At 33.3% G+C, this 23580-nt stretch overlaps 1 protein-coding gene across 1 annotated transcript; it reads right to left on the minus strand.

Annotated features, from left to right (window-relative positions):
- Positions 1-1941: 1941 nt before the first annotated feature.
- LOC308658266 (uncharacterized protein) lies at positions 1942-17124 on the minus strand (the record flags this gene model as incomplete). The annotated part of the gene is made up of 3 exons (XM_081310842.1): positions 1942-2907; positions 4301-4369; positions 16210-17124. The coding sequence occupies 3 exons, from the start codon at positions 17122-17124 to the stop codon at positions 1942-1944; spliced, it is 1950 nt and encodes a 649-aa protein (XP_081166968.1).
- Positions 17125-23580: the final 6456 nt, after the last annotated feature.

A 23580-nucleotide genomic window follows, 5' to 3' on the forward strand; every position in this document is an offset into this window, starting at 1 on the left:
TGTAAGATTGGGCAGGAGGAATGAATGTTATTTTAAGAACCAAGGCATAGAAAAATAAAGAAAGAAAAAATTTGATATGTAAACCTCATATGGAAAAGATGAGGCACAAAAAAGTAGGAAAATGTAAACTCAAATACCTCTGGGGATAAGGTATTAGTTTCAGATGATAAACCATATAAGCTTTTTGGGAGGAATGTGGTAAACAATTTGAACTCTTATATTATATAGCTATTTACATCCTAAAACTGCAGTCATATTATTTACAGCTTTTTATATTCCTGTTAGAAAATTATTTAAATTTTTAAGATCCCATATATTTGGCTGCTTTTATTTCCTTTATTTCTTTTCACTTCATTTTCTCTGTGTTTGCTCATTTTAGTAACATTTTGTGTAAATGTTTCAATATAACTACCTACATCTGGCAGATTATTTTGCAGTACAAAAACATTTAAATTTCCCAAAATAGCATTTTTTACCTTATTCCTTTTAAATCTGTTTTTTTTAGGAAAGCCTATTCTATTTAAAATTTTGACTTTATTGGTTTGATATACTTTAAAATCTCGCAATTTTCAAGCTTTAGTATTTTAGATGTTTTTCTCAAATTGAAAGGTTTATAATTCCATTTCACGACAAAAACACTTATTTTTGGTGCAACCTAAGCTTTTTGGTTTTATTATTTAAATTTATTTTTTAAACTTAAACATGAAAACATAAAAAATATACATATTTACTACATGATTTTTCAATGCTTGTATACATTGTATAATATTCTTATCAGGATAAAAACAAGCTATCTTCTCAAACATTTATCATTTCTTCTTGATGGAAACATTCAAAATCCTTTCTTATAGCTTTTTGTAATATCTGATATATTATTGTTATCTGAAGTCACTCCTCTTGGCAGTAGCACAGCAGAACTTCTTACTCCTATCTATAACTTACTACTCATCAATTTACCTTTCTCCATTCTACTTTCCATAGCCTCTTGCAACTGTCATTCTACACACAAATTCAATGATATATACTTTTTTTATATTTCACAAGTAAGTGAAGTACTTGTGAAGTACTTGTCTATCTGATCCTGGCTTATTTCTTTCTCTCTCTCTCTTTCTCTCTCTCTCTCTCTCTCTCTCTCTCTCTCTCTCTGGATTGAGGATTAAATCTAGGAGCACCTAATCACTGAGCCACATCTTCAGCTCTTCTTATTTTCTATTTTTGAGACATGGTCTTGCTAAGTTCCTCAGGGTCTCACTAATTACTGAAGCTGGTCTCGAACTTTTTACCCTCCTCCCTCAGCCTCCTGAGACACTGGGATTACAGGCATGCACCACTGCACCAACTTATTTCTCTTAATATAATGATTTCCACTTCCATCTATCTTCTTGCAAATGACAGAATTTCATCTCATTTTATACCCAAGAAGTATTCCAATGTGTATATATACCACATTTTCTTCATCCATTCTTCAGCTGATAAGCACTTAGCTTGCTTGTTCCATTTCTTCTTTTTACCTCTGAGGGGGCGTAGGAAGATTTTTTTTTATTCTGATTTTGCTTTGTCTTCTCTTTGTAAGACCTAGAACAGTACCTACCCTAAGGAAAGTGCCCAATACATATTTATTAGGTGAATTAATGAATGAATCATTTGGACATTTTGGATTGGAAGAAACAGTGGTGATGATTATTTGTTCTGTTGTCCCTGAAAATGTAAAAAATGACTAAAAGTTTATATCTATCTTATTTTCTCTTATTTTATTTTTTGGTCTTCAAATTTGAAAATGAAGCAAGGATTTAAAATTTTGAATGCCTATTATGAAATGACGTGATCTTAAAAGAGGCTTGTTGAGAAGATGCCACTGGATGAGGATGAGCAAGAGCATTTTGAAAAAGTTAACTTGCCAGCGGAGTTTGGGAAATTCACCAAACATCAACTTCATGTCCCTTATTTCTTGGAAAATATTACAATTCTTTTGACTGAGTCCTTGAAGGCCTGTTGTACTTGTTTGTTCCTTAGTGTGTAAATGAAGGGGTTCAGCATGGGAGCGATGGAAGTAGTGAGGATAGTCACCCCCTTATTTATGGCCACTGAGTCCTTTGCTGAAGGTTTAATGTAGATGAAGATGCAGCTGCCATAGGTGAGGGAAACCACAATCATGTGGGAAGAACAGGTAGAAAAGGCTTTTTTCTTTTGCTGGGCAGAAGGGAATCTTAAAATTGTCTTGATGATATAAATGTAGGACAGAACTACGCACATGAGTGTCATAATGAGGGTCAGTACAGCACAGATGATAATGGTCTGTTCCATAAACCAAGTATTTGAGCAAGAGATTTTCAGGAGCGGAAATGCATCACAAACAAAATGATCAATGATATTAGAATCACAAAACTCCAGATTCAGGCCTAGGCTGAGTGGGGGGATTAAAATAAAGAGACCAGCTGCCCAACAACAAAACACAAGTCTCCTGCAGACTCTACTACTCATGATAGTCACATAATGCAGGGGCTTGCAGATGGCCACATAGCGATCATAGGACATGGCAGCCAGGAGAAAAAATTCAGTTACACCAAAGAGGTCAGTAAAAAATACTTGGCTGACACAGGCATTGTAGGTAATCATCTTGTCACCTGTTGCTATGTTATATAAGTATCTGGGAATACATGCGGATGTGAATGAGATCTCCAAGAAAGCAAAATTTTGTAGGAAATAGTACATGGCTGTTTTAAGGTGAGAATCCACTAAGATGAGGGAGATGATAGTCAGATTCCCAGTTATGCTCAGCACGTAGGTGAGAAACAGAAAGATAAAAATCAGAACCTGCAGTTGTGGGTCATCTGTCAGTCCCAGTAGAATGAAAATTGTTACAGTATTGTTCCTCATTGTTGATTTCTGACTTCTGTCAGATCTACACTTAACATTCAGAAACAGTTTGTTATAGACTATATAGCAGTTTTAATTTGGGTTATTCTTATTCACAATGTATTTTTAAAAATATTACATTTTAACATTCATTACATTACATTACAATAAGCATACTTAATTTGATCAGTTTAAACTTCTGTTTTAAGCTGTCTGGAAAGTTTTCTGCAAGTCTGATGTCTGCTATCATGTCCTATAGTAGAAAAGGGCATGTGCTACTCTATTGACACTTAACAAAGAATACTAACTTGGGGTGGGGATCAGCCTGCAAGTGTTTTCTCATCATCACAGTCCCCACCATATACACTGTTATACACATGTTTTTCAATTGTCCAAAAAATGTTCCTAAATGAATTCATCTATTGCATGTTTTCCAGTTAGATGCCTAAGCCATTTTCCTTTCAATTTGGACTCTGAATTTTAAAAGTTTTAACATTAATTTTCTTTAAGTTTTCTGTGACTTTGAACCACTGTTAATTTATTAATTTTTACATTTCAAGAGATCAAATTTTCTGCTTTTATTTATTATCTTCATACTCATAATAGAGAAATTGCCTTCATTTTGCTACTATTTTCAGGAATAATTCCTTCTTCCAGTTCCCCCTCTGATCTCTCAGGTAACACAATGATCACATCACTGAGTAAACTTAATCAGCCCTATCACCACTGGATATTGGTCATCCTCTAAATGAGACTGTTTTTTGTTTATTCTATTTTCAAAATGTAAATTTGAAATGAGGACAGAGATCTCTAATGAGGTGATGTCATTCTTTTGGAGGGCTGGGGGTAGTTATATGTACATATATCTTAGTATCTGATGTGAGGTGATAATATAGGTAATATATTTCTGGATAACTATCAAATTTTAACATTTCAATGTCAAATTTAAATGCATAAACATCTCCCCAAAGTGGCATTTTATATATCCAAGGAAACCAAATTCTATAAATGAAAAAAGCTTGCTTTACTAAATATAAAAATTATCACATTTTTTCTTTTTAACAAATAGGTGATTTTTTTCTCTTCCAGAAATAATAAAATTTAGATTACAAAAAAGTAAATATAATTAAACTAAAATAATAAAATTTATTGCACTTACTATTTTAACTGTCAATTATAGTTTCTGTTGGTTGTTGAAGCACAAAATCGTACAATTTCTAAACTGGAAAAGATATTTAAGATGACTGTCATATGAACGTCTTGTCATGTTTGCTTATGAATCCACTGTCAAATTCATGACAACTCTAGGTTGCATAAACATCTCAGAGGTATCCTTCTTCAACCAGTTCCTTGGACTTCCTTCTATTTTTAACCCTTAAAATAAAACAAAGAAAGAAAAGAAAACATTTTAATATGAAGACTGTGGAATGTTAGGAATCTTTACCTGAGGATAGTTGGCACTCTGACTTTTCAGGTCAATGGGTACCTTTGCTGTATCTAGCTTAAATTTGCTCTGTTTGATAAAAATGGAACTAAATGAAAAAGAGAGTCTCTGGTGACCTACACATGGTTACTAGTAAATCTATGGAGTAACCAAATTTGAGGTTAAAAAAAAAAATAAAAGTATCCTACCTTTGGCTTCCTTGGAGACAGTGTCCTTAGAGACAGGAGGATGCATCTGTGGATAAAAGCCAATAGAACAAAAAAAAAAAGAATCTGATTATGAAATAAAATACAACTTTAGCTCCTTTTAAAAACTTTCACTTCACATACACTGAGGGAAGATCATAAGAAACCACATTTCTCATTAAAAGTTTTTTACATGAGTTACTCATTATAGTTAGGAAATTTCAATTAGACAAGAAAAACATAAAATTACATAACCCATGTTATGTAATTTTTCTACAAATATATCAATATATTTATAAGCACTATTTAAAAATAAACATTAACAACATAATTTGTTTACTTGGATATACAATGCCAAATGTTCTTAATTTTTTTTAAGGTAGGGGTACCAGTGATTGAACTCAGGGGCACTCCACCACTGAGTCACATCCCAAGCCCAGTTTTGTATTTCCTTTAGAGAGAGGGTCTCACTGAGATGCTTAGTGCATTGCAGTTGCTGAGGCTGGCTTTGATCCTCCTGCCTCAGCTTCCCAAGCCTCTGAGATTACAGGTGTGTGCTACTGCGCCCAGTTAAATGTTCTTAAACTTTTAAATATGCTCCAAATTAATATATATGTAATCATATTGGAATGAGCTACTGAGCCCAGTTAAATGTTCTTAAACTTTTAAATATGCTCCAAATTAATATATATGTAATCATATTGGAATCATTTTTTGCAATTAATTTATTTTATTGTTTTTAATTTTTTTAGTTGTTGACTTATTTATTAATATGTGGTACTGAGAATTGAACCCAGTGCCTCACATAAGTGAGGCAAACACTCTACCTCTGAGCCACAACCCCAGCCCTTATTTTATTTTTTAAAAATTATTTTTAGTTAACACATAATTGTCTATATTTATGGGCTATAGTGTGATATTTCAACACATGTATATAACATATAATGATCAAATTAGAGAAATCAGCAAGTTCATCATCTCAAACATTAATGATTTCTTTGGGATATTCAAATCATTTCTTCTAGCTATTTTGTATATACATAACTTATGGTCAACTAAGGTCACCTACTGTGCTATAGAACACTAGGACTTGTTCTTTCTACCTATACTTTTGACTTCAATCACCAAGCTCTCTCTATTCTTCTTTTATCCTACTCCTCGAAGCCACTATTCTACTCATGATTTCTATGAAATTAACTAATTTTTGCATTCTATATATGAGATCATGTAGCATTTGTCTTTCTGTGCGTGGTTTTCAATATTTTTATGGCTGAGTTAGTATTCAATTATGAAAATGTGTGTATGTGGGTGTGAGTATGCAAACACTTTCTTTATCCTTGTATCTGCTCATGGAAACCTGGGGTGATTCCATATCTTGGCTATTGTGAACAATGCTGCAGTAGACACAGGAGTGCAGATATCTCTTCCACATACTTATTTCCTTTCCAAAAGGAAATAATCTAGCAGTAGGATTCCTGGATCATATGGTAGTTCTACAGTTTTTTGAGGAACCTCCATACTGGTTTCCATAATGGGTATACGTATTTACATTTCCATCCATAGTGTATGAGAGTTTCTTTTTCTCTGCAGCCTCACCAGTTGACCAGTTCTGAGTTGTTTTATTTTTGTGTGTGTGTGTTTGTTTTTTGTTTTTCTGTGTTTTTGTTTTAGCTTTATGTTAACAGCCATTCTACCTGGGATAAAATAGGATCTCATTGTGGTTTGTTTTCATTCCCTGATATCACTGAGGTTGAGTGTATATTCATAATCTTTTAGCCATTTGTAGGTCTTCTTTTTTTTTTATACTGGGGATTCAACTCAGGGCACTCAAATACTGAGCTACATCCCCATCCCTATTTTGTATTTTATTTAGAGACAGGGTCTCGCTGAGTGCCTCACCATTGCTGAGGCTGGCCTTGAACTCTCATTAATCCTGCCTCAGCCTCCCAAGTCACTGGAATTACAGGTGCTCATCATGGCACCTGGCTGCTGGTCTTCTTTTGGGGACATTTCTATTCAGGTCATTTGCTCATGTTAAAATTGGATTTTTTCTTCTTCTGCTTTTGAGTATTTGAGTGCCTTATATATTCTTGTTATTAATTCCTTGTTGAATGGATAGTTTGAAAGACTTATTCCCTTTCTTCAGTTTTACTTAGCTCTGTTGATTATTTCCTTTGCAGTGTAGAAGATCATTTTCATTAGATAGAATACCCATTTGTTTATTTTTCTTTTGTTTCCTGTCCTTTGTGAATTACCCAAAAAGAACTTTGCCTGGACTTATATCCTGAAGTGCTTCCCTATGTTTGATAGTAATTTCAAATGTTTGGGCCTGACATTTAAGTCTTAAATCCATTTTCAAATTATGTTTGTATATAGAGAGTGGTAGGGATCTAGATTTATTGCTCTGCATGAGAATACATGTTTTTCCTACCACTATTTATTGAAAAGACTGACATTTACTCATTGTGTATTCTTAGAAACTTTGATGAAAAACAGTTGGCTGTATATCTATGGATTTACTTCGACCTTATCTCTTCTGTTGCATTGGTCAGTGCATTTACTTTGATGCCAGTACCAGGCTGTTTTTCTTACAGTAGCTTTATATTATGTTTTGAAATCAGGTATTATGCTGCTCCAGTTTTGCCTCTTTTGCTCAAGATTGTTTTGAGTATTTGGCAGTTACGTGAAGAATATGTTTGGTATTTTGATGGGGATTGCACAGAATCTGTAAATGATTTGGGTAGCATTGCATTTTAACAATATAAATTCTTCAAATCCAGAAACATGAAATATCCTTACCTGCTGGGCCTGTTCAGTTTATTTTATCATTGTTTTATGGTTTTCATTGTAGAGATCTTTTGCTTCCATTGTTTATTCCTTCAAATTTTGCATTTTAATACCTTTTATGAATGGGATGACTTTCTTGATTTCTTTTTCAGCTAGTTTATTATTACTTTTCAGATATTCTACTAATTTTTGCATGTTAATTTTGTATCCTGAAAATTTACTGAATTTGCTAATCAGTTTTAATACATTTTTAAGAAAAGTATTTTGTTTTTTTCTATATAAAAATTGTCCCTGCAAACAGGGACAATCTAATATTCTCCTTCCTAATTTGTATGCCCTTTATTTTTTCTAGCGTAATTGCTCTGTCTGGGATTTCACCACTGTATAGAATAGGAATGGTGAAAGTGAGTATCTTTTCCTGTTCTAGATCTTAAAAGAAGAGCTTTAAACTGTCCTCATTCAGTAGAATCAGCTATTTCCTGTACTTACATTTGGATTTGGTTTATTGAGAGCTTTATAATAATGGAATGTTGAATTGTATCAAATTGCACCACTTCTCCTTTTTCCCAGTCTGTTTCCCTACCCCTCAATTCCCTTCTTCCACTCCACTGATCTCTCTTGTATTTTATAGAGTTTTCCCCACATTTTCCCCTTATTTTGTTTTAGCTTTCACATATGAGAAAAAAAATTCTACCCTTGACTTTCTGGATCATGGCCTTAGTATGATGCTCCCCAGTTCCATCCATTTATCATCAAATATCATAACTTTATTCTTCTTTATGGTGAGTAAAACTCAAAATGGAGTTTTATATGTCAGATTTTCTATATTTACTCACCTCTTGACAGGCTTCTGGGCTGGTTCATAATGTGGCTATTGTGATTGCACCTGCTATAAACATTCATATGGCTGATTACCTAAAATATGCTGATTTAGATCTTTTGGATATATACCAAGGAGTGGGATAGTTAGGTCATATGGTGCTTCCATTCATAGTTTTTTGAGGAATCTCCATACTGCTTTTTGAAGTGGTTGTACTAGTGTTCAGTCCCACCAACAATCTATGAGCGTACTTTCCTCCCACATCCAGCATTTATTCTTGTTTGTATTCTTGATCTTTGCCCTTCTGATGAGGGAGAGAAAACCGAAATGTAGTTTCAATTTGTGTTTTCCCAATGGCTAGAGATATGAACATTTTTCATGTATTCACTTGGCATTTGTATTTCTTCTTTCGTGAAGGATCTATTTAGTTCGTTTGCCCATTTATTAATCACCTTGTTTGTTTTTTTTTGGTACTAAGCTTTTTTGAGTTTTTTTAAATGTTATGGATATTAATCTCCTGACTGAAGCACAGGTGGCAAAATTTTTCATTCTGAGGGCTCTCTCTTCAAGCTTTTAATTGTTTCCTTTTCTGCACAAGCTTTTAATTTTGTGTTTTCCCACATATTGATTCTTGGTTTGTTTCTTGTCTTCAGAAGTCTTGTTAAGGAAGTCAGTGCCTATACAAACATTTTGGAATGTTGGGTCTACATCTTCTTCCACAGTTGCCAAATTTCTGGTCTACTTCCTTGGTCTTTGATCCACTTTCAGCTGACTTTTGTGTGAAGTGATATGTTGAGGGCCACAGCCGAGAAAGGATGACGCATGGCATTTTTGCCAGAAGTAGTGGTTGAGAGGTGACGGTGACGCTAGTGAGCCATTAAGATGATGACTTTGAGTTCTGGCAGAGTTCCCCTTGAGCTCCGCTTGAGCTCTTGCGGGGATTCATGGAGAGTTCCCATTGGTTGGGGAAGTGTTGGAGGAGGGATATTTCCAGTTGCTGTTCCTGGATGAGCCACAGGGCTTTCGGGTAGTTCCCGGGAGCCTGTAGAGTGTGCTGCTGGAGTTCAGAAATAAAGTTTGTTCCTGCTTCAGTGGCTGGTGATTTGTGCCCAGCCAGACTGCGGCAGTGATAGATAGGGGTCAAGTTTTTTTTATTCTACATATGGTTATTAAGTTTTCCCAGCACCATTTGTTAAAAGGCAATCTTTTCTCAAATGTATGGTTTTTGGGACCAGAAGACTCTATGGATTATGTGGATTTCTCTCTGTGTCTTCTATTCTGTTGGAATTTAATTTCTGTTTTGGTGCCAATACCACGTTGTTTTTGTTACTATAGTTCTATGATATACTTGGAGGTCCAGTATTGTGACGATGCCTCCAGCCAGGCTTTTTTTGCTTGGCATTTGTTTTTCTGGGTCTATAAATTTTAGAACTGTTTTTTCTAATTCTGTGAAGAACATCATTGGTATTTTGATGGAGATTTCATGTAATCTGCATGACACTTTTGTTAGTATGGCCACTTTGACAATATCAATTCTGCCTATTCAAGAACATGAAAGATCTTTCCATCTTCTAAGGTCTTTTTAAATTTCTTCCCTCAGAGTTCTATAGTTTTCATTGCAGGGGTCTTTCACCTCTTTGGTTAGTTTTATTCCCAATTATTTTTTAAAAATCTTTGAGATTACTGTCAATGGGATAGTTTCTTAATTCCTTTTCAGGAGATTTATTATTGGAATTTAGGAAAACAATTGATTTGTATATGCTCTATCCTTCTACTTTGCTAAATTATAAGTTCTAGAAATCTTCTGGTGGAATGTTTGCTGTTTCTAATATAGGATTGTGTTATCAGCAAAAAGAGAAATTTGGCTTCTTCTTTTCCTATTTAGGTCCTTTATAGTCTATCTCTTGTCCAATTTTTCTGGCTAGAGTTTCAAGGACTATGTTGAATAGAAGTTGTGAGAGTGCACATCTTTGTCTTGTTCCTGATTTTATAGGTAATGCTTTCAGTTTTCCTTCATACTAAATGATGTTGGCCTTCAGTTTGTCATATATAACCTTTACAAAATTGAGGTAATTTACTTCTATCCCTACTTTCTCCAGCTAGGGAGAACTAATGACTGGGTGCTATATTTTATCAAAGGCCTTTTGCATCTACTGAGACAATCATGAGATACTTTTCCTCAACTCTATTAAATTTGTTTAGTTGTAGATGGACACACAATACCTTTATTTATTTTTATATGATACTGAGCATCAAACCTAGTGTCTTACACATGTGAGGCAAGCGCTTATCACAGAGCTACAGCCCCAGCCCTCCTTAACACTATTTATGTGGTGAATTATATTTATAGATTTGTGCATGTTAAAACAACATTGAATCCTTGACATGAAACCCAACCAATTATGGTAGATTATCTTCTTAATGTGTTTTTGATTGTGGTTTGCTAATATTTTATTAAGGATTTTTGCATCTACATTCATCAGGGAAATTGGTATGAAGTTTTTTTCTTCTTGATGTGTTATTGTCTGCTTTTGGTGTCAGGGTTATACTGGCTTTATAAAATGAATTTGACAGTTTTTTCTCCTTTGCTATTTCATGAAAAAATTTAATGATCTGGTAAAACTCAGCTTAGAATCCATCTGGTTCTGGCCTTCTAACAACTGCTTTAGTTTCAGTGTTTGATATTGTTCTCTTTATGTTTTCTATGTAATCATGCTCCAATTTGGGTAGGTCATTTGTCTCTAAGAATTTGTACATGTCTTCAGGATTTTATAGCTTATTGGAGTATAACTTTTCAAAGTAATTCCTAATGATGATCCTCTGAATTTCAGAAGTGTTTGTGAAGATATCTCCTTTTTTTAACCTCTAAATTGTTGATTTGGGTCTTCTTTCTCATTCTTTTTGATAGTGTTGCTAAGGGTCTATCAGTGATGTTTATCCTTTAAAAGAACAAATCCCCTTGTCTATGTTGTGGTTGTGGGGTTTCAGCACCTCCTTGGTAATAGCCCTCCTGCTACAAGTTTTTTCTAGATGTATTGTTGAGATTTCCTGCTGCAGACGTGCTCTCTCTGGTTTTATTTGTTGCTATCTGAAGGGGGGGGAGAAGCTGTATTGATTTAACTTTTTCTAGGGAGGCTGGCCAAGTATATATTACATGAAATGCCTGCCACACTTTGACTGGCTTTCTGTTCACAATTTAAATTAAACAGCTTGATCTCCTTCACGGACTATTCTGCTTCTCTCATGTTTTAATTGCTTCTGTTTTTCTTTCCAAATGTTGGTAAGGAAGTGAATTTATGTGCTTTTTCTCTTCCTTTTTCTCTCTCTGATACCCCAGTCCACTTCCCCAAACCTGATTCAGGTTCAGCGTTAAAAATACTGTCCTTATTTTCAGCTCTGGTGATCAAACTTCAAGCCTCTCCAAGTCTCAGACTGCTCAATATTGAGTGTCAGAGCACTTACTCTGTTAACCCCCTCTCTAGTCAGCTGCTCCTTCACTGCTTCCTTTCAGGGCGGTGTAGAGTTCCAGAGACCCTGATTAGCCCAATTCCACCATCTTTCCTCCTGAAAATGAACTCTTATACAGTGTTGGTGGGAATGTAAATGATACCAATGAACAAAATCATAACAGATTCACACCAAGGCACATTATAATGAAAATACCTAATGTACAGAATAAAGACAGAATAATAAAAGCCACGAAAGAAAGGAATCAGATTACGTATAGGGGAAAAACATTAGGTTATGTGCAGAGTTTTCAACCCAGACCCTGAAAGCTAGAAGATCCTGGAACAATATATACTAATCTCTGAAAGAAAATGGATGCTAACCAAGAATCTTATATCCTGCAAATTAAGCTTTAGATTTGACGATGAAATAAAAACCTTCCATGATAAACAAAAGTTAAAAAGAATTACAGCTAAAAAAAAATCCTACACTACAAAACATCCTTGGCAAAATATTCTGTAAAGAGGAAATGAAAAACAACTATAGAACTCAATAATATAATCAATAACTTAGACTTAACTGACATATAGAGAATATTTCATCCTTCAACAAGCAAATACACTTTCTTCTCAGCAGCACATGGATCCTTCTCTAAAATAGACCATACATTGTGCCACAAAGCAAATCTTAGAAATTATAAAAAATTAGAAATACTATCCTGCATTCTATCAGAACACAATGGAATGAAATTAGAAATCAATGATAAAATAAAAGATAAAAACTACTATAACACCTGGAAACTAAACAATATATTTCTGAATAAGCAATGGGCTGCAAAAGACATCAAGGACAAGATTAAAAAATTCTTAGAAGTAAATGAGAACACTGATACAACATATGAAAATGCCCAGGAAACTATGAAGGCAGTTATAGGAGGAAAGCATTGCATGGAGTTCATTCCTTAAAACAAGAAAAAGTCAACAAATAAATGACCTAACACTACATCTCAAAGCCCTAGAAAAAGAAGAACAAAGCAGCAGCAAAAGCAATAGAAGGCAAGAAATAACTAAAATTAGAGCTTAAATCAGTGAAATTGAAACAAAAGAAACAATTGAAAAAAAAATTGACAAAACAAAAAATTGGTTCGTCATGAAAATAAATAAAATTGGCAAGCCCTTAGCCATGCTAACAAAGAGCAGGAAAGAGAAAATGAAGTCACTAACATACGTGATGAAAAAGGAAATATCACAACAGACAGTACAGAAATACAAAAGAGAATTAGAAATTATTTTTTAAAACTTGTACTCTAGTAAACAGAGAATATAGAAGGCATCAACAAATTTATAGAGGCATATGACTTGTCTAAATTAAATCAGGATGATATACACAACTTAAACTGATCGATTTCAAACAAGAAAATAGAAGAAGCCATCAGAAGACTACCAAACAAGAAAAACCCAGGACCAGACCAATACACAGCTGTGTTCTACAAGTCCTTTAAAGAAGAACTAATACCTATGCTCTATGAATTGTTTCATGAAATAGAAAAAGAGGGAGGAGTACTTCTAAACCCATTATATGAGGCAAATATTACCCTGATTCCAGAACCAGGCAAAGACACATCAAAAAAAAAGGAAACGTCAGACCAATATCACTAATAAACATACATGCAAAAATTCTCAATAAAATTCTGGCAAATCAAATACAAAACCATATCAAAAAGATTGTGCACCATGATCCAGTGGGATTCATCCCATGGATGCAAGGTTGGTTAAATGTATGGAAATCAACAAACATAACTCATCACATCAATGAACTTAAAGATAAAAATCATATGATCACCTTAGGAGATGCAGAACAAGCATTCAACAAAATACAGCTCCCTTCATGTTCAAAACACTAGAGAAATTAGGGATAACGGGAACATATCTCAACATCATAAAAGCTGTCTGTGCTAAGCTCCAAGCCAACATCATTCTAAATGGAAAAAATTTGAAAGCATTTCCTATAAAAATTGGAGCAATACAGAGATTCCTCTGTCACCACTTCTATTAAACATAGTTCTTGAAACACTGGCCAAAGTAATTAGACAGATAAAAGAAATTAAAGGGATAGGGATAGGAAAAGAAGAACTCAAATTAGCACTATCTGTTGATGATATGATTCTATATATAGAAGACCCCCAAAAAATTTCACCAGCAAACTTCTAGAAATAGTAAATGAATTCAGCAAAGTAGCAAGATGAAAAATCAACACCCATAAATCAAAGGTATTTCTGCTGATTATCAGTAACAAATTCTCTCAAAGGGAAACAAGGAAAACTACCCCATTTACCATAGCCTTAAAAAATAAAATAAAATGCTTGGGAATCAATCTAACAAAAGAGATAAAAAGACTTTTACAATGAATACAACAGAATGCTAAAAAAAGAAATCAAATAAGACCTTAGAATATGAAAATATTGTTCTTGGATAGGCAGAATTACTATTGTCAAATGACCGTACTACCAAAAGCACTATACAGATTTAATGCAATTCCAATCAAAATCCCAATGACATTCCTCATAGAAATAGAAAAATAACATCATGATATTATACTGGAAAAATAAGAGACCCAGTAAAGCTTAAGCAATCCTTAGAAAAAAGAGTGAAGCAGGTGGCATCATTATACCAGAACTTAAAATATATTGCAGAGCAATAGGAACAAAAAAAGCATAGTATTGGCATCAAAATAGACTCATAGACCAATGGGTACAGCATACAGGACACAGAAACAAACGCACATAATTGTAGTTTTCTTATATTAGACAAAGGTGCCAAAAACATGCATTGGAGAAAATATAGCATCTTCAACAAATGGTGCTGGGAAAACTGGAAATCCATATGCAACAAAATGAAATTAAACCCCTTTCTGTCACCATGCACAAAACTCAACTCAAAGTGGATCAAAGACCTATGATTTTAATTAAACCAGAGACACTGCATCTATTAGAAGAAAAAGTAGGTCCTAAACTCCACAATATCAGATTAGGCTCCTACTTCCTTAAATAGATTCCTATAGCACAAGAATTAATATTGAGAATCAATAAATGGGATGGATTTAAACTTAAAAGCTTTTTTCTCAGCAAAAGAAACAATCAGTGAAGTGAATAGAGAGCCTACTAATTGGGACCAAATTCTTAATATATGCATGTCAGATACAGCACTAATCTATAGGGTATGTAGAAAACTCAAAAATCTTAACACCGGGGCTGGGGATGTGGCTCAAGCAGTAGCACTCTTGCCTCAGCACCACATACAAACAAAGATGTTGTGCCTGCCGAAAAACAAAAAATAAATAAATAAATATTAAAATTCTCTCTCTCTCAAAACAATCTTGTCTCTCTCTCTTTAAAAACAATCTTCTCTCTCTCTTTAAAAAAAAATCTTAACACCAAAAAAAACAGAACAGACACTTCTCAGATGATAATATACAATCAATCAACAAATATATGAAAAAATGTTCAACATCTCCAGCAATTAGAGAAATGCAAATCAAAACTACTATAAGATTTCATCTCACTCCAGTGAGAATGGCAAATATTAAGAATATAAACAACAATAGGTGTTGATGGGGATGTGGGGAAAAAAGTACACTCATGCATTGCTGGTGGGACTGCAAATTGGTGCAGACAATATGGAAAGCAATATGGAGATATTTTGGAAACTGGGGAATGGAACTACCATTTGACCCAGCTATTTTACTCCTCAATCTATGCACAAAGGACTTTAAAACAGCATACTACAGTTCAAAGCCACATCAATGTTTATTGTACCACAATTCACAATAGCTAAACTGTGGATCAATCCTAGATGCCCTTCAGTAGATGAATGGATAAAAAAATGTGGTGTTTATACACAGTGAAATATTACTCAACAATAAAAGAATAAAATCATGGTATTTGGAGGTAAATGGATGGAGAGGAGAATATAATGCTGAGTGGAGATAGCCAATCCCAAAAAATCAAATGCCAAATGTTTTCTTTGATGTAAGGAGGCTGATTCGTAGTGGGGTTGGGAGATGGAGAATAAGAGGATTAGACAAACTCTAGATAGAGCAAAGAGGTGGGAGGGGAAGGAAGGGTGCATGGGGGTAAAAAGGATAATGGAATGAAATGGATATCATTACCATAAGTATATGTATAAAGACACAAATGGTATGAATATGCTTTATTTGCAACCAGAGATATGAAAAATGCGCTCTATATGTGTAATATGAACTTTAATGCATTCTGATGTCACATATAACAAATTAGTATAAAAAATCACAAAATTGTCACAAATCAATAAAGGACCATAAGAAAGATAATCTAGCGAATCTAGTGAGAACTTCAAGAAAGATGTAAAGGAACTAACTTTTCATTTTCATTTAATTGCTTATATCCAGCACACTCCTATTTGTGTAAGATAAAGGCAATTTTTTTGATTGTGTCCTTTTTTTTTTTTTTTTTTTTAATTTTTTATTGATTATTTAAAGCATTACATAGCTCATGATATATCATCTTTCATACATTAGACTCAAATTGTGTTTTGAACTCCCATTTTCACCCCAAATATAGATTGCAGAATCACATCTGTTACATATTCACATTTTTACATAATGCCATATTAGTGTCTGTTGTATTCTGCTACCTTTCTGATTGTGTCCTTGATAGCTTGTTTCACTTGCTTGTTCCTCAACGTATAAATAAATGGATTTAACAAAGGGGCAACAGATGTAGTGAGCACAGATACCCCTTTATTGATGTCCACCTGTTCTTTGGCTGAAGGCTTGACATAGATGAAGATGCAGCTGCCATAGGTGATGGAAATCACAATCATGTGGGAGGAACATGTAGAAAAAGCTTTTTTTCTTTGCTGAGCTGAAGGGAATCGTAGAATTGTCCTAATAATATTTATGTAAGAAAGAATCACACCTATTAGTGTGATAATAAAAGTAAACACTGCACAAATAATAACAGTCTGTTCTAGAAACCACGTATCTGAGCATGAGATCTTAAAAAGAGGAGATGCATCACAGACAAAATGATCAATGACATTGGAGTCGCAGAACTCCAGCTGGAGGCCCATGCTGAGAGGTGTGATGATGATCACCAGCCCAGAGATCCAGCAAGAGAAGACTAGGATGGCACAGACTCTGTTGTTCATGATGGTGATATAATGAAGGGGTTTGCAGATGGCCACATAGCGATCATAGGACATGGCGGCCAGGAGAAAAAACTCTGTGGCCCCAAAGAGTCCAATAAAAAATATTTGACTGGCACAAGCATTGTAAGTTATGGTGTTATCCCTAGTTGATATACTATAGAGGAATCTGGGAACACAGACTGTTGTGAATGAGATTTCTAAGAAGGAGAAGTTTCGAAGAAAAAAATACATAGGTGTTTTAAGATGGAAATCCATCAGGGTGAGAAGTATAATAGTCAGATTACCAGTGATGCTCAGAATGTATGTCAAGAATAAAAAGATAAAAATCAGAATTTGCAGCTGTGGGTCATCTGTAAGTCCCAACAAGATGAATGTTGTTATTGCTGTGTGATTTATCATAATTGATTTTGATGTTTTAGGCAATCTGCAAATCAAAAGTCAAAGCACCTAAACAGAAGAAAAAATAATACTTATAAGTTATTTTTTGTTTTATTTTGTTTGCTTATTTTTTTAATTTTTATTATTAGTTGTTCAAAACATTACATAGTTCTTGACATATCATATTTCATATATTTGATTCAAGTGGGCTATGAACTCCCTACTTATAAGCTTTGACAATGAAGTACGATTAAAAAAAAAAGGTAAAACTAACTCGAAGTATACTAAGACAAGCAAAAATAAGGACAATAAAATCAATAAAATTGAAAATGAAGAAGGCAATAGAGAAAAATTAACAAAATGCAAAATTGACTTTTGAGAGATGTATGACACTAATAAACCTCTAACCAGGCTGACAAAAAACACACACAAAAAAATATCACAAACAGAAAGAAAACACACATTTTAGAAATATCAGGAATTCCAAAAGAGGAAATCACTAGAGATTTCCCAGGAATTAAATGCAAATCAAAACTATAATGAGACACCTTCTCACCACAGTGAGATGTTTTTTTATTATCAAAAAAAAAAACAAGAACACAAACAAAATACCAAAATGCTCACAAGGATGTGGAGAGAAAGGAACTCTTAGGGATATAAATCAGCACAGCTATTGTGAAGAACAGTAGGGAGGTTCCTTAAAAACTGAAAATAGATGTACCGTATGATCCAGGTATGTCACTTCTGGGCACACAGTCAAAGGAAATGAAATTAACTCACCAAAGAAATAAATAGCTGTACAGGATTATTGCATCACTATTTACAATAGCTAAGATAAGGAATCAGTCTGGATGCCCATCAATAGATGACTGGGTAAGGAAAATGTGGCATATATACATAACAGAATATTGTCAAGCCATAAAAGGGAATGAAATCCTGACATTTGCAGCAAAATGGATGAAACTATATGGAGGAGCCTTATGTTAAGTGTGAAAAGCCAGACACAGAAAGAAAGACAACTACACATGTTTTAACACATGGAAGCCAAAAATTGTCAACCTGAATGTAGAATAGTGAATACTGCAGGTTGGGAAGGGTGGGTGCAAGGGCAGATAAAAGGAGGCTAGATTTAATTAGTGCAAATATCACACACAACCCCGTTCATAAGTACAATTAATTCATGTTAATAAAAATGAAAGAAAAATATTTTTAATTTAACAAATATAAATACAGAAAAATTATGGAGGTTGGTCATTTCATCTGACCCTTTAATATTTCATAACAGTTCCTTATTTCTATACATTTTGGTAATGATTAATACACAAAACTCTTTTTATCTATAAGTAGTTTGTTGCAATATAATGAAAAGCTTGGCACAAGTTATATTGATTTAGTGTAGCCCAGATTTACATACACTCAATCATGGTATTTCAAAAGCCATGCTATTTATATAAAGCTTTCGAATCAAATCATAAATTCACCTTGTTAGTGTGTGGGTATACTTCTTTGTTTTTTAGTGCTGGGTATCAAACCCAAGGCCTTGCACCTGCTGGCATGTATTCTACCACTGGGCTACATTCCAAATCCAATATATACCCTCTTAATTTCTGTGCAGTCTATAGTTTGCTATACTTTTTCCTGCATTTAATTATTCTGGCTGTTATTCTCTAAAACAATTAAATATATACATAACTATTTTATTTACTAGTCCACAATCATTATTTTTCCATAATTATTAATGTCATTCCTCTTGCCAAACCCAAAACTGTGTTGATTTTTCTCTAAAGTTATCCCACATGATTGGACACATCTAAATAATGAATGACCATTTTCTTCAGGATCTACATTCTTAAGATGCTTAATATATTATAAACACAATTCATATTTTCTATTTCATGCTTCCACCTCACTTCTATTATTTTGATCTTACACTCAGAAGGAAACATTAATTCTCTAACTGGACTTCACATCTTCTGTTCTGATCATTTCAATCCATGTTCCATACTGCATCTAAAGTAGGTCCTAACATACCATCTCAATTCCTGTAGAAGTAGCTAAATCCATCTCCACTGCATTTTTAGAACCATCATCTCAATTCCAGAGCTGTTTTGTATTGCTATTTACCAATCTGCCTACTTAAACTGTGATATTTTTGAGATCAGACCCTATGTTATACAATACGATGCATACTTAATCCATTTCCTAGAATATATTTCTTGGATATTGATTGTACATATCATAGATATTGATGGACAAATACCAGGAAGTATTCTTTACTTGAGAAAAGTCTTTACTCCTGTGGTCCATATAGAAGGTACTACATTCATACTGAATAGAAAAACAGGTGTTTCCCTGAAAAACAGGTGTTTCCCTGACATCTCAGTACAAATTTTGAGCATTATGATATAATTACTCAGAATAGGAGTTTCATCTGCCCAACTAGTCATTTAAATTCTAATATAGATCATGTAAAAAATGATAAAAGTAAGGTAACAAGTTATTTAAAAAGTTGTAGATATTAGCTAATAACTTTTCTACAGCACTGTATCTACTTAGACTCCTAACTGTGTGAGAATACTTTTTGTATTTGACTATTTTATTACCCAGACATTTTCTCAATTCATAAACAGGATTAAAGTCTTCTTAATTTGTGTCTGTGGTTAATAATATCAACAAAGAAATGACATTCAAGAAATGAAATTAATTGCTCATATCCTTAAAAACTAAATTAACACAAATACACATATGCCAATATCAATATTTGTATTATCTGTCTCCAATAGCAATGGGAAAAATCTTATTTAACCAAATTTACAAAAGAAAAATTGACTTGAGAAATATGAAACTACTTACACTTTAGTCTGTCACTCAGGCATTAGTTTTATTTTATCCATAGTCTCATTAGTGCAATTTCACAACTAAGTAAAATTTGTAAGTAGAGATGTGAATACAATCTAGTCATGTTTTCTTATTGAACTGGCACTCAAAGGGAGCAGTAGAAATATATATACCAGATTACCTCAAATTTTATATCCTAATGTCTAACAATTATCACAAATCCCAATATCATGTTAAATTTTAAAAGGAAACTATTTCTGCAAATTTGGGTGGCTTAAGAGAAGGCAAGAGTAATAAATTGCCTGTGGAGAACCAGAAATTTTCTTTAATTTTTTAAAACCGAAGGGTCCGATCTCAACAAGATTGAAATAGGATGAGTCCTTTAAGAGTTTCACCACAGGCATGATGGAGAATCTTTTATTTGATCATCCTGTATCACGAAGGATTAACTAAGCTTAAAAAAACAAGTGTCCTTGGTGACACTGCCTCAATGTCACTAATGAAAGTAAAATGTAATTTTTGTTACTGACAAAACAAAAGCTAACTAGTGCACATAGGAATTAGGATAGTGTCCTTGGAGAATGACAATGCATTATAGTTCCAAGGTCAAGATGCATTATCAGTATAGTATCTTTGCCAAAAATAATGATCCAAATAATATTTTGGTTTTTGTTCATTTTATTCACATCATGTTGGTTGATAATGATATAGAAATTTCTTCAATGTGTATTTGTAATTTATTCTTAATTAATTCGATATTACTGCCCAGTGGCTATTTTTGGATAAAAATGCTAGCTGAATTCTTACCTTTCTTAAGATATTTTCATGTGCTTAACATCTAGTTGTTAAGTCTTTAGAAGCCTTGTATCTTAGAAATGTTACTTCGTGATTTAATATTTAATACTAATAGTAGTACTGATATTTAGAAAAATTTTCTACTACATCATAAAATATATTCTTGATTTTGATTCATGATTCTAAATTTAGCGGACTATTTGAGGTTTTATTATGACCCTGATCTGGACATATATGTTACTTATATTTTCTTCCAATAATTTTATTATTTACTTTGTTTATGTTTACATCTGTGTCCTATCTGAATCATAATTTGGTGTAAGGTATAAGGATATGTAATTTTCCCCCAAGTGATTAGCCATGTTGTGACTTACTAAACAATCAAATATTGTGTTGTTTTTTTCCTCATCTTTCAATTTGTTTTTAGAACTTATTTCTTCACTTAGAAAGGAACAAAATGAGCCATCTTCAGTCTATAAGGTTTGAAATATTCGTAACACCCAGAAAGATCAATTTTCCTCTTTGCTTGCTTCATTTTCATTCCATATTTATATCATCTTATTAATTGATCCACTGGAAGGGAAATAGAAAGGATTCCTGACACATAATATTGGATTACTACATGTCCAATATTATGTCCATTAATAACCAATAGGGACAAGGACAAAAAGATAATTTGCCAGTGGAACTAGATTACATTATGGAGGAGGGTGATGGTGTCAAAAAAGTCCAATAAACAATAAATGGAGGGTCATGATACTCACAAGTGATGATTGAATATTTTTAATTTTAATCCATTTTCTCTGTTGAATAAGAAGAGTAATAAATAGAAGACTGAGTTAACAGAAGTGGAAATTAGATGGGTCTAGAATTGGACTCATCTAAAAATTTTCTATTTCTAAAAATATAAAGTAATAAGTAAAATATATTTTATATTTCTAAAAATATAAAATAATAGGTGTAAAAGAGTAATTATTAAATGTTCCAATTCACTGATTCATCAAAGAGTAATAAAAAAAACCTATGGTGTTATTACAATACCCATCATTTCATATCTATAGAAAGTCTTGATATCCAAAGAATATGTAGAATGAAATTATAAGATTTTAGATACTCACAGGTAATAGAATATTAAAGTAAATGAACATAACTATTTAAATTTTGAAAAAGAAAAAAAAAATAGTTGCTACAGCTTGAATGTGTACTCTCCCAAATTTAGTTATCAAAATTTAATGGTCAATGTGGTCCTAAGTGTCAGAATATTTTAAAAGTGAGTAGATCATGAGGGCTCCTTTCCAGTGAATGGGATTGAGGTCCTCATGAAGAGACTTTATTCAGCATTTGGTTCTCTCACCTTCCACCTTCTGCCATGTGAGGACCCAACATTCTTCCCCTCTGAAAGATGCAGTCGCAAGGTGCCTCTTGGAAGAAGAAAGCAGGCTTCACTGTACAACTGAACCTGCTGGCACCTTGGTCTTAGAATCCCTAGCTTTCATAAATGTGAGAAAATAAAGTTGGCTTATTATAATTTATCTGGTCTCCAATATTTTGTTATGGGACCACAAATGGACTAAGACACTAATGTTTTATTTAGATGTAATTGAAGAATAAGGTACATGTAAACCAGTTTTGCCCTGAGGTTTTTATATAGTACAGAAATTCTCAGAGACAGATGTAGTTAGTACTAACACTAAGGGCTGATTAAATTTTTGAAATAAAACAATGGGAGTGTAACTAATGATCTACTGGGATATTTCATAAAACCTCTTAAAAATACGCTTAAAAGGTATTTTCTTACATGTGCTGAACATTCCTGATAGTCATGTTTTTTTCCTCCTCTTCTCCTTTGCCATCCAACATATTGCTCATTGATTGGTCTCTTCTAATTCATTCATGTCACCCTTTTTTCACCTCCACTGAATCTATAGACTTATCTTCTTCATAGGTTGAAAAAGATAAAAATCTAAGAAGAAAAATCTGTGGTGATATGTTTTCAAGTATTATCTAAAATGCTAATCTTTATCTATATATTAACTTATGTTAAGAATAAAATAATTAGGGCTGGGGACTTGACTCAGTGATAGAGCACTCACTTAGCATGTGTGAGACACTAGGTTTGAGTCTCAGCACCACGTATAAAATACAAAATAAATAATAAATAGATAAAATAAAGGTCCATCAATAACTAAATAAATATATATATATATATATATATTTAAAAATAATAAAAATAATTATCATACCTTTGGTTGATGGCTAATGCGAGTTTCTCATGATATGTATGGCTTCAATATTAACCTCTTTGTCTACTAAACAATTTTTTAATATCAAAAAATAAGAGTGGCTATAGCCAGAAAAGTGGCAGTGAGAAAGATGAGGTGTGGTTAAATTCCAGAAATATTTTGAAGATCTGTCGCTATTTTCTAAAAAAATAACCTTTAGTGCTAAAGAAAGAAATTAAGGTTTAGCTCTAGTATCTTGTGAGTAAAGAGTTAGAAGTAAACAAAATTGGTTATTATAAATAATTCTTTTTGGAGCAGTGGGATTTGTTTAGTCAGCTACATAGTTGTACATACAGGTCTGGAGTTTGTGGAGCGGTATGAACTAGAGATTAAAATTAGGAATTTATAAGACTGTATATTGGCTTTAAGACATGATCCAGAATGAGGACATGTGGGAGTAAGTATAGGAAGACAAGAGTTTAGGACCAAAAATCCAATGTAATATGCACAATCAAAATAAGGAGAGATGAGAAAACAAGTAACAAGCAAACATAGAAAGGTGAGTGGGAAGAATACCAGGTGAATGTCTTATCATGGCAATCAAGTGAAGAAAGGTCTTCAG

The sequence above is a fragment of the Spermophilus citellus genome (genome assembly GCF_964194105.1).
Source record: "Spermophilus citellus genome assembly, chromosome: 10".
NCBI classification, from domain to species: Eukaryota; Metazoa; Chordata; class Mammalia; order Rodentia; family Sciuridae; genus Spermophilus; species Spermophilus citellus.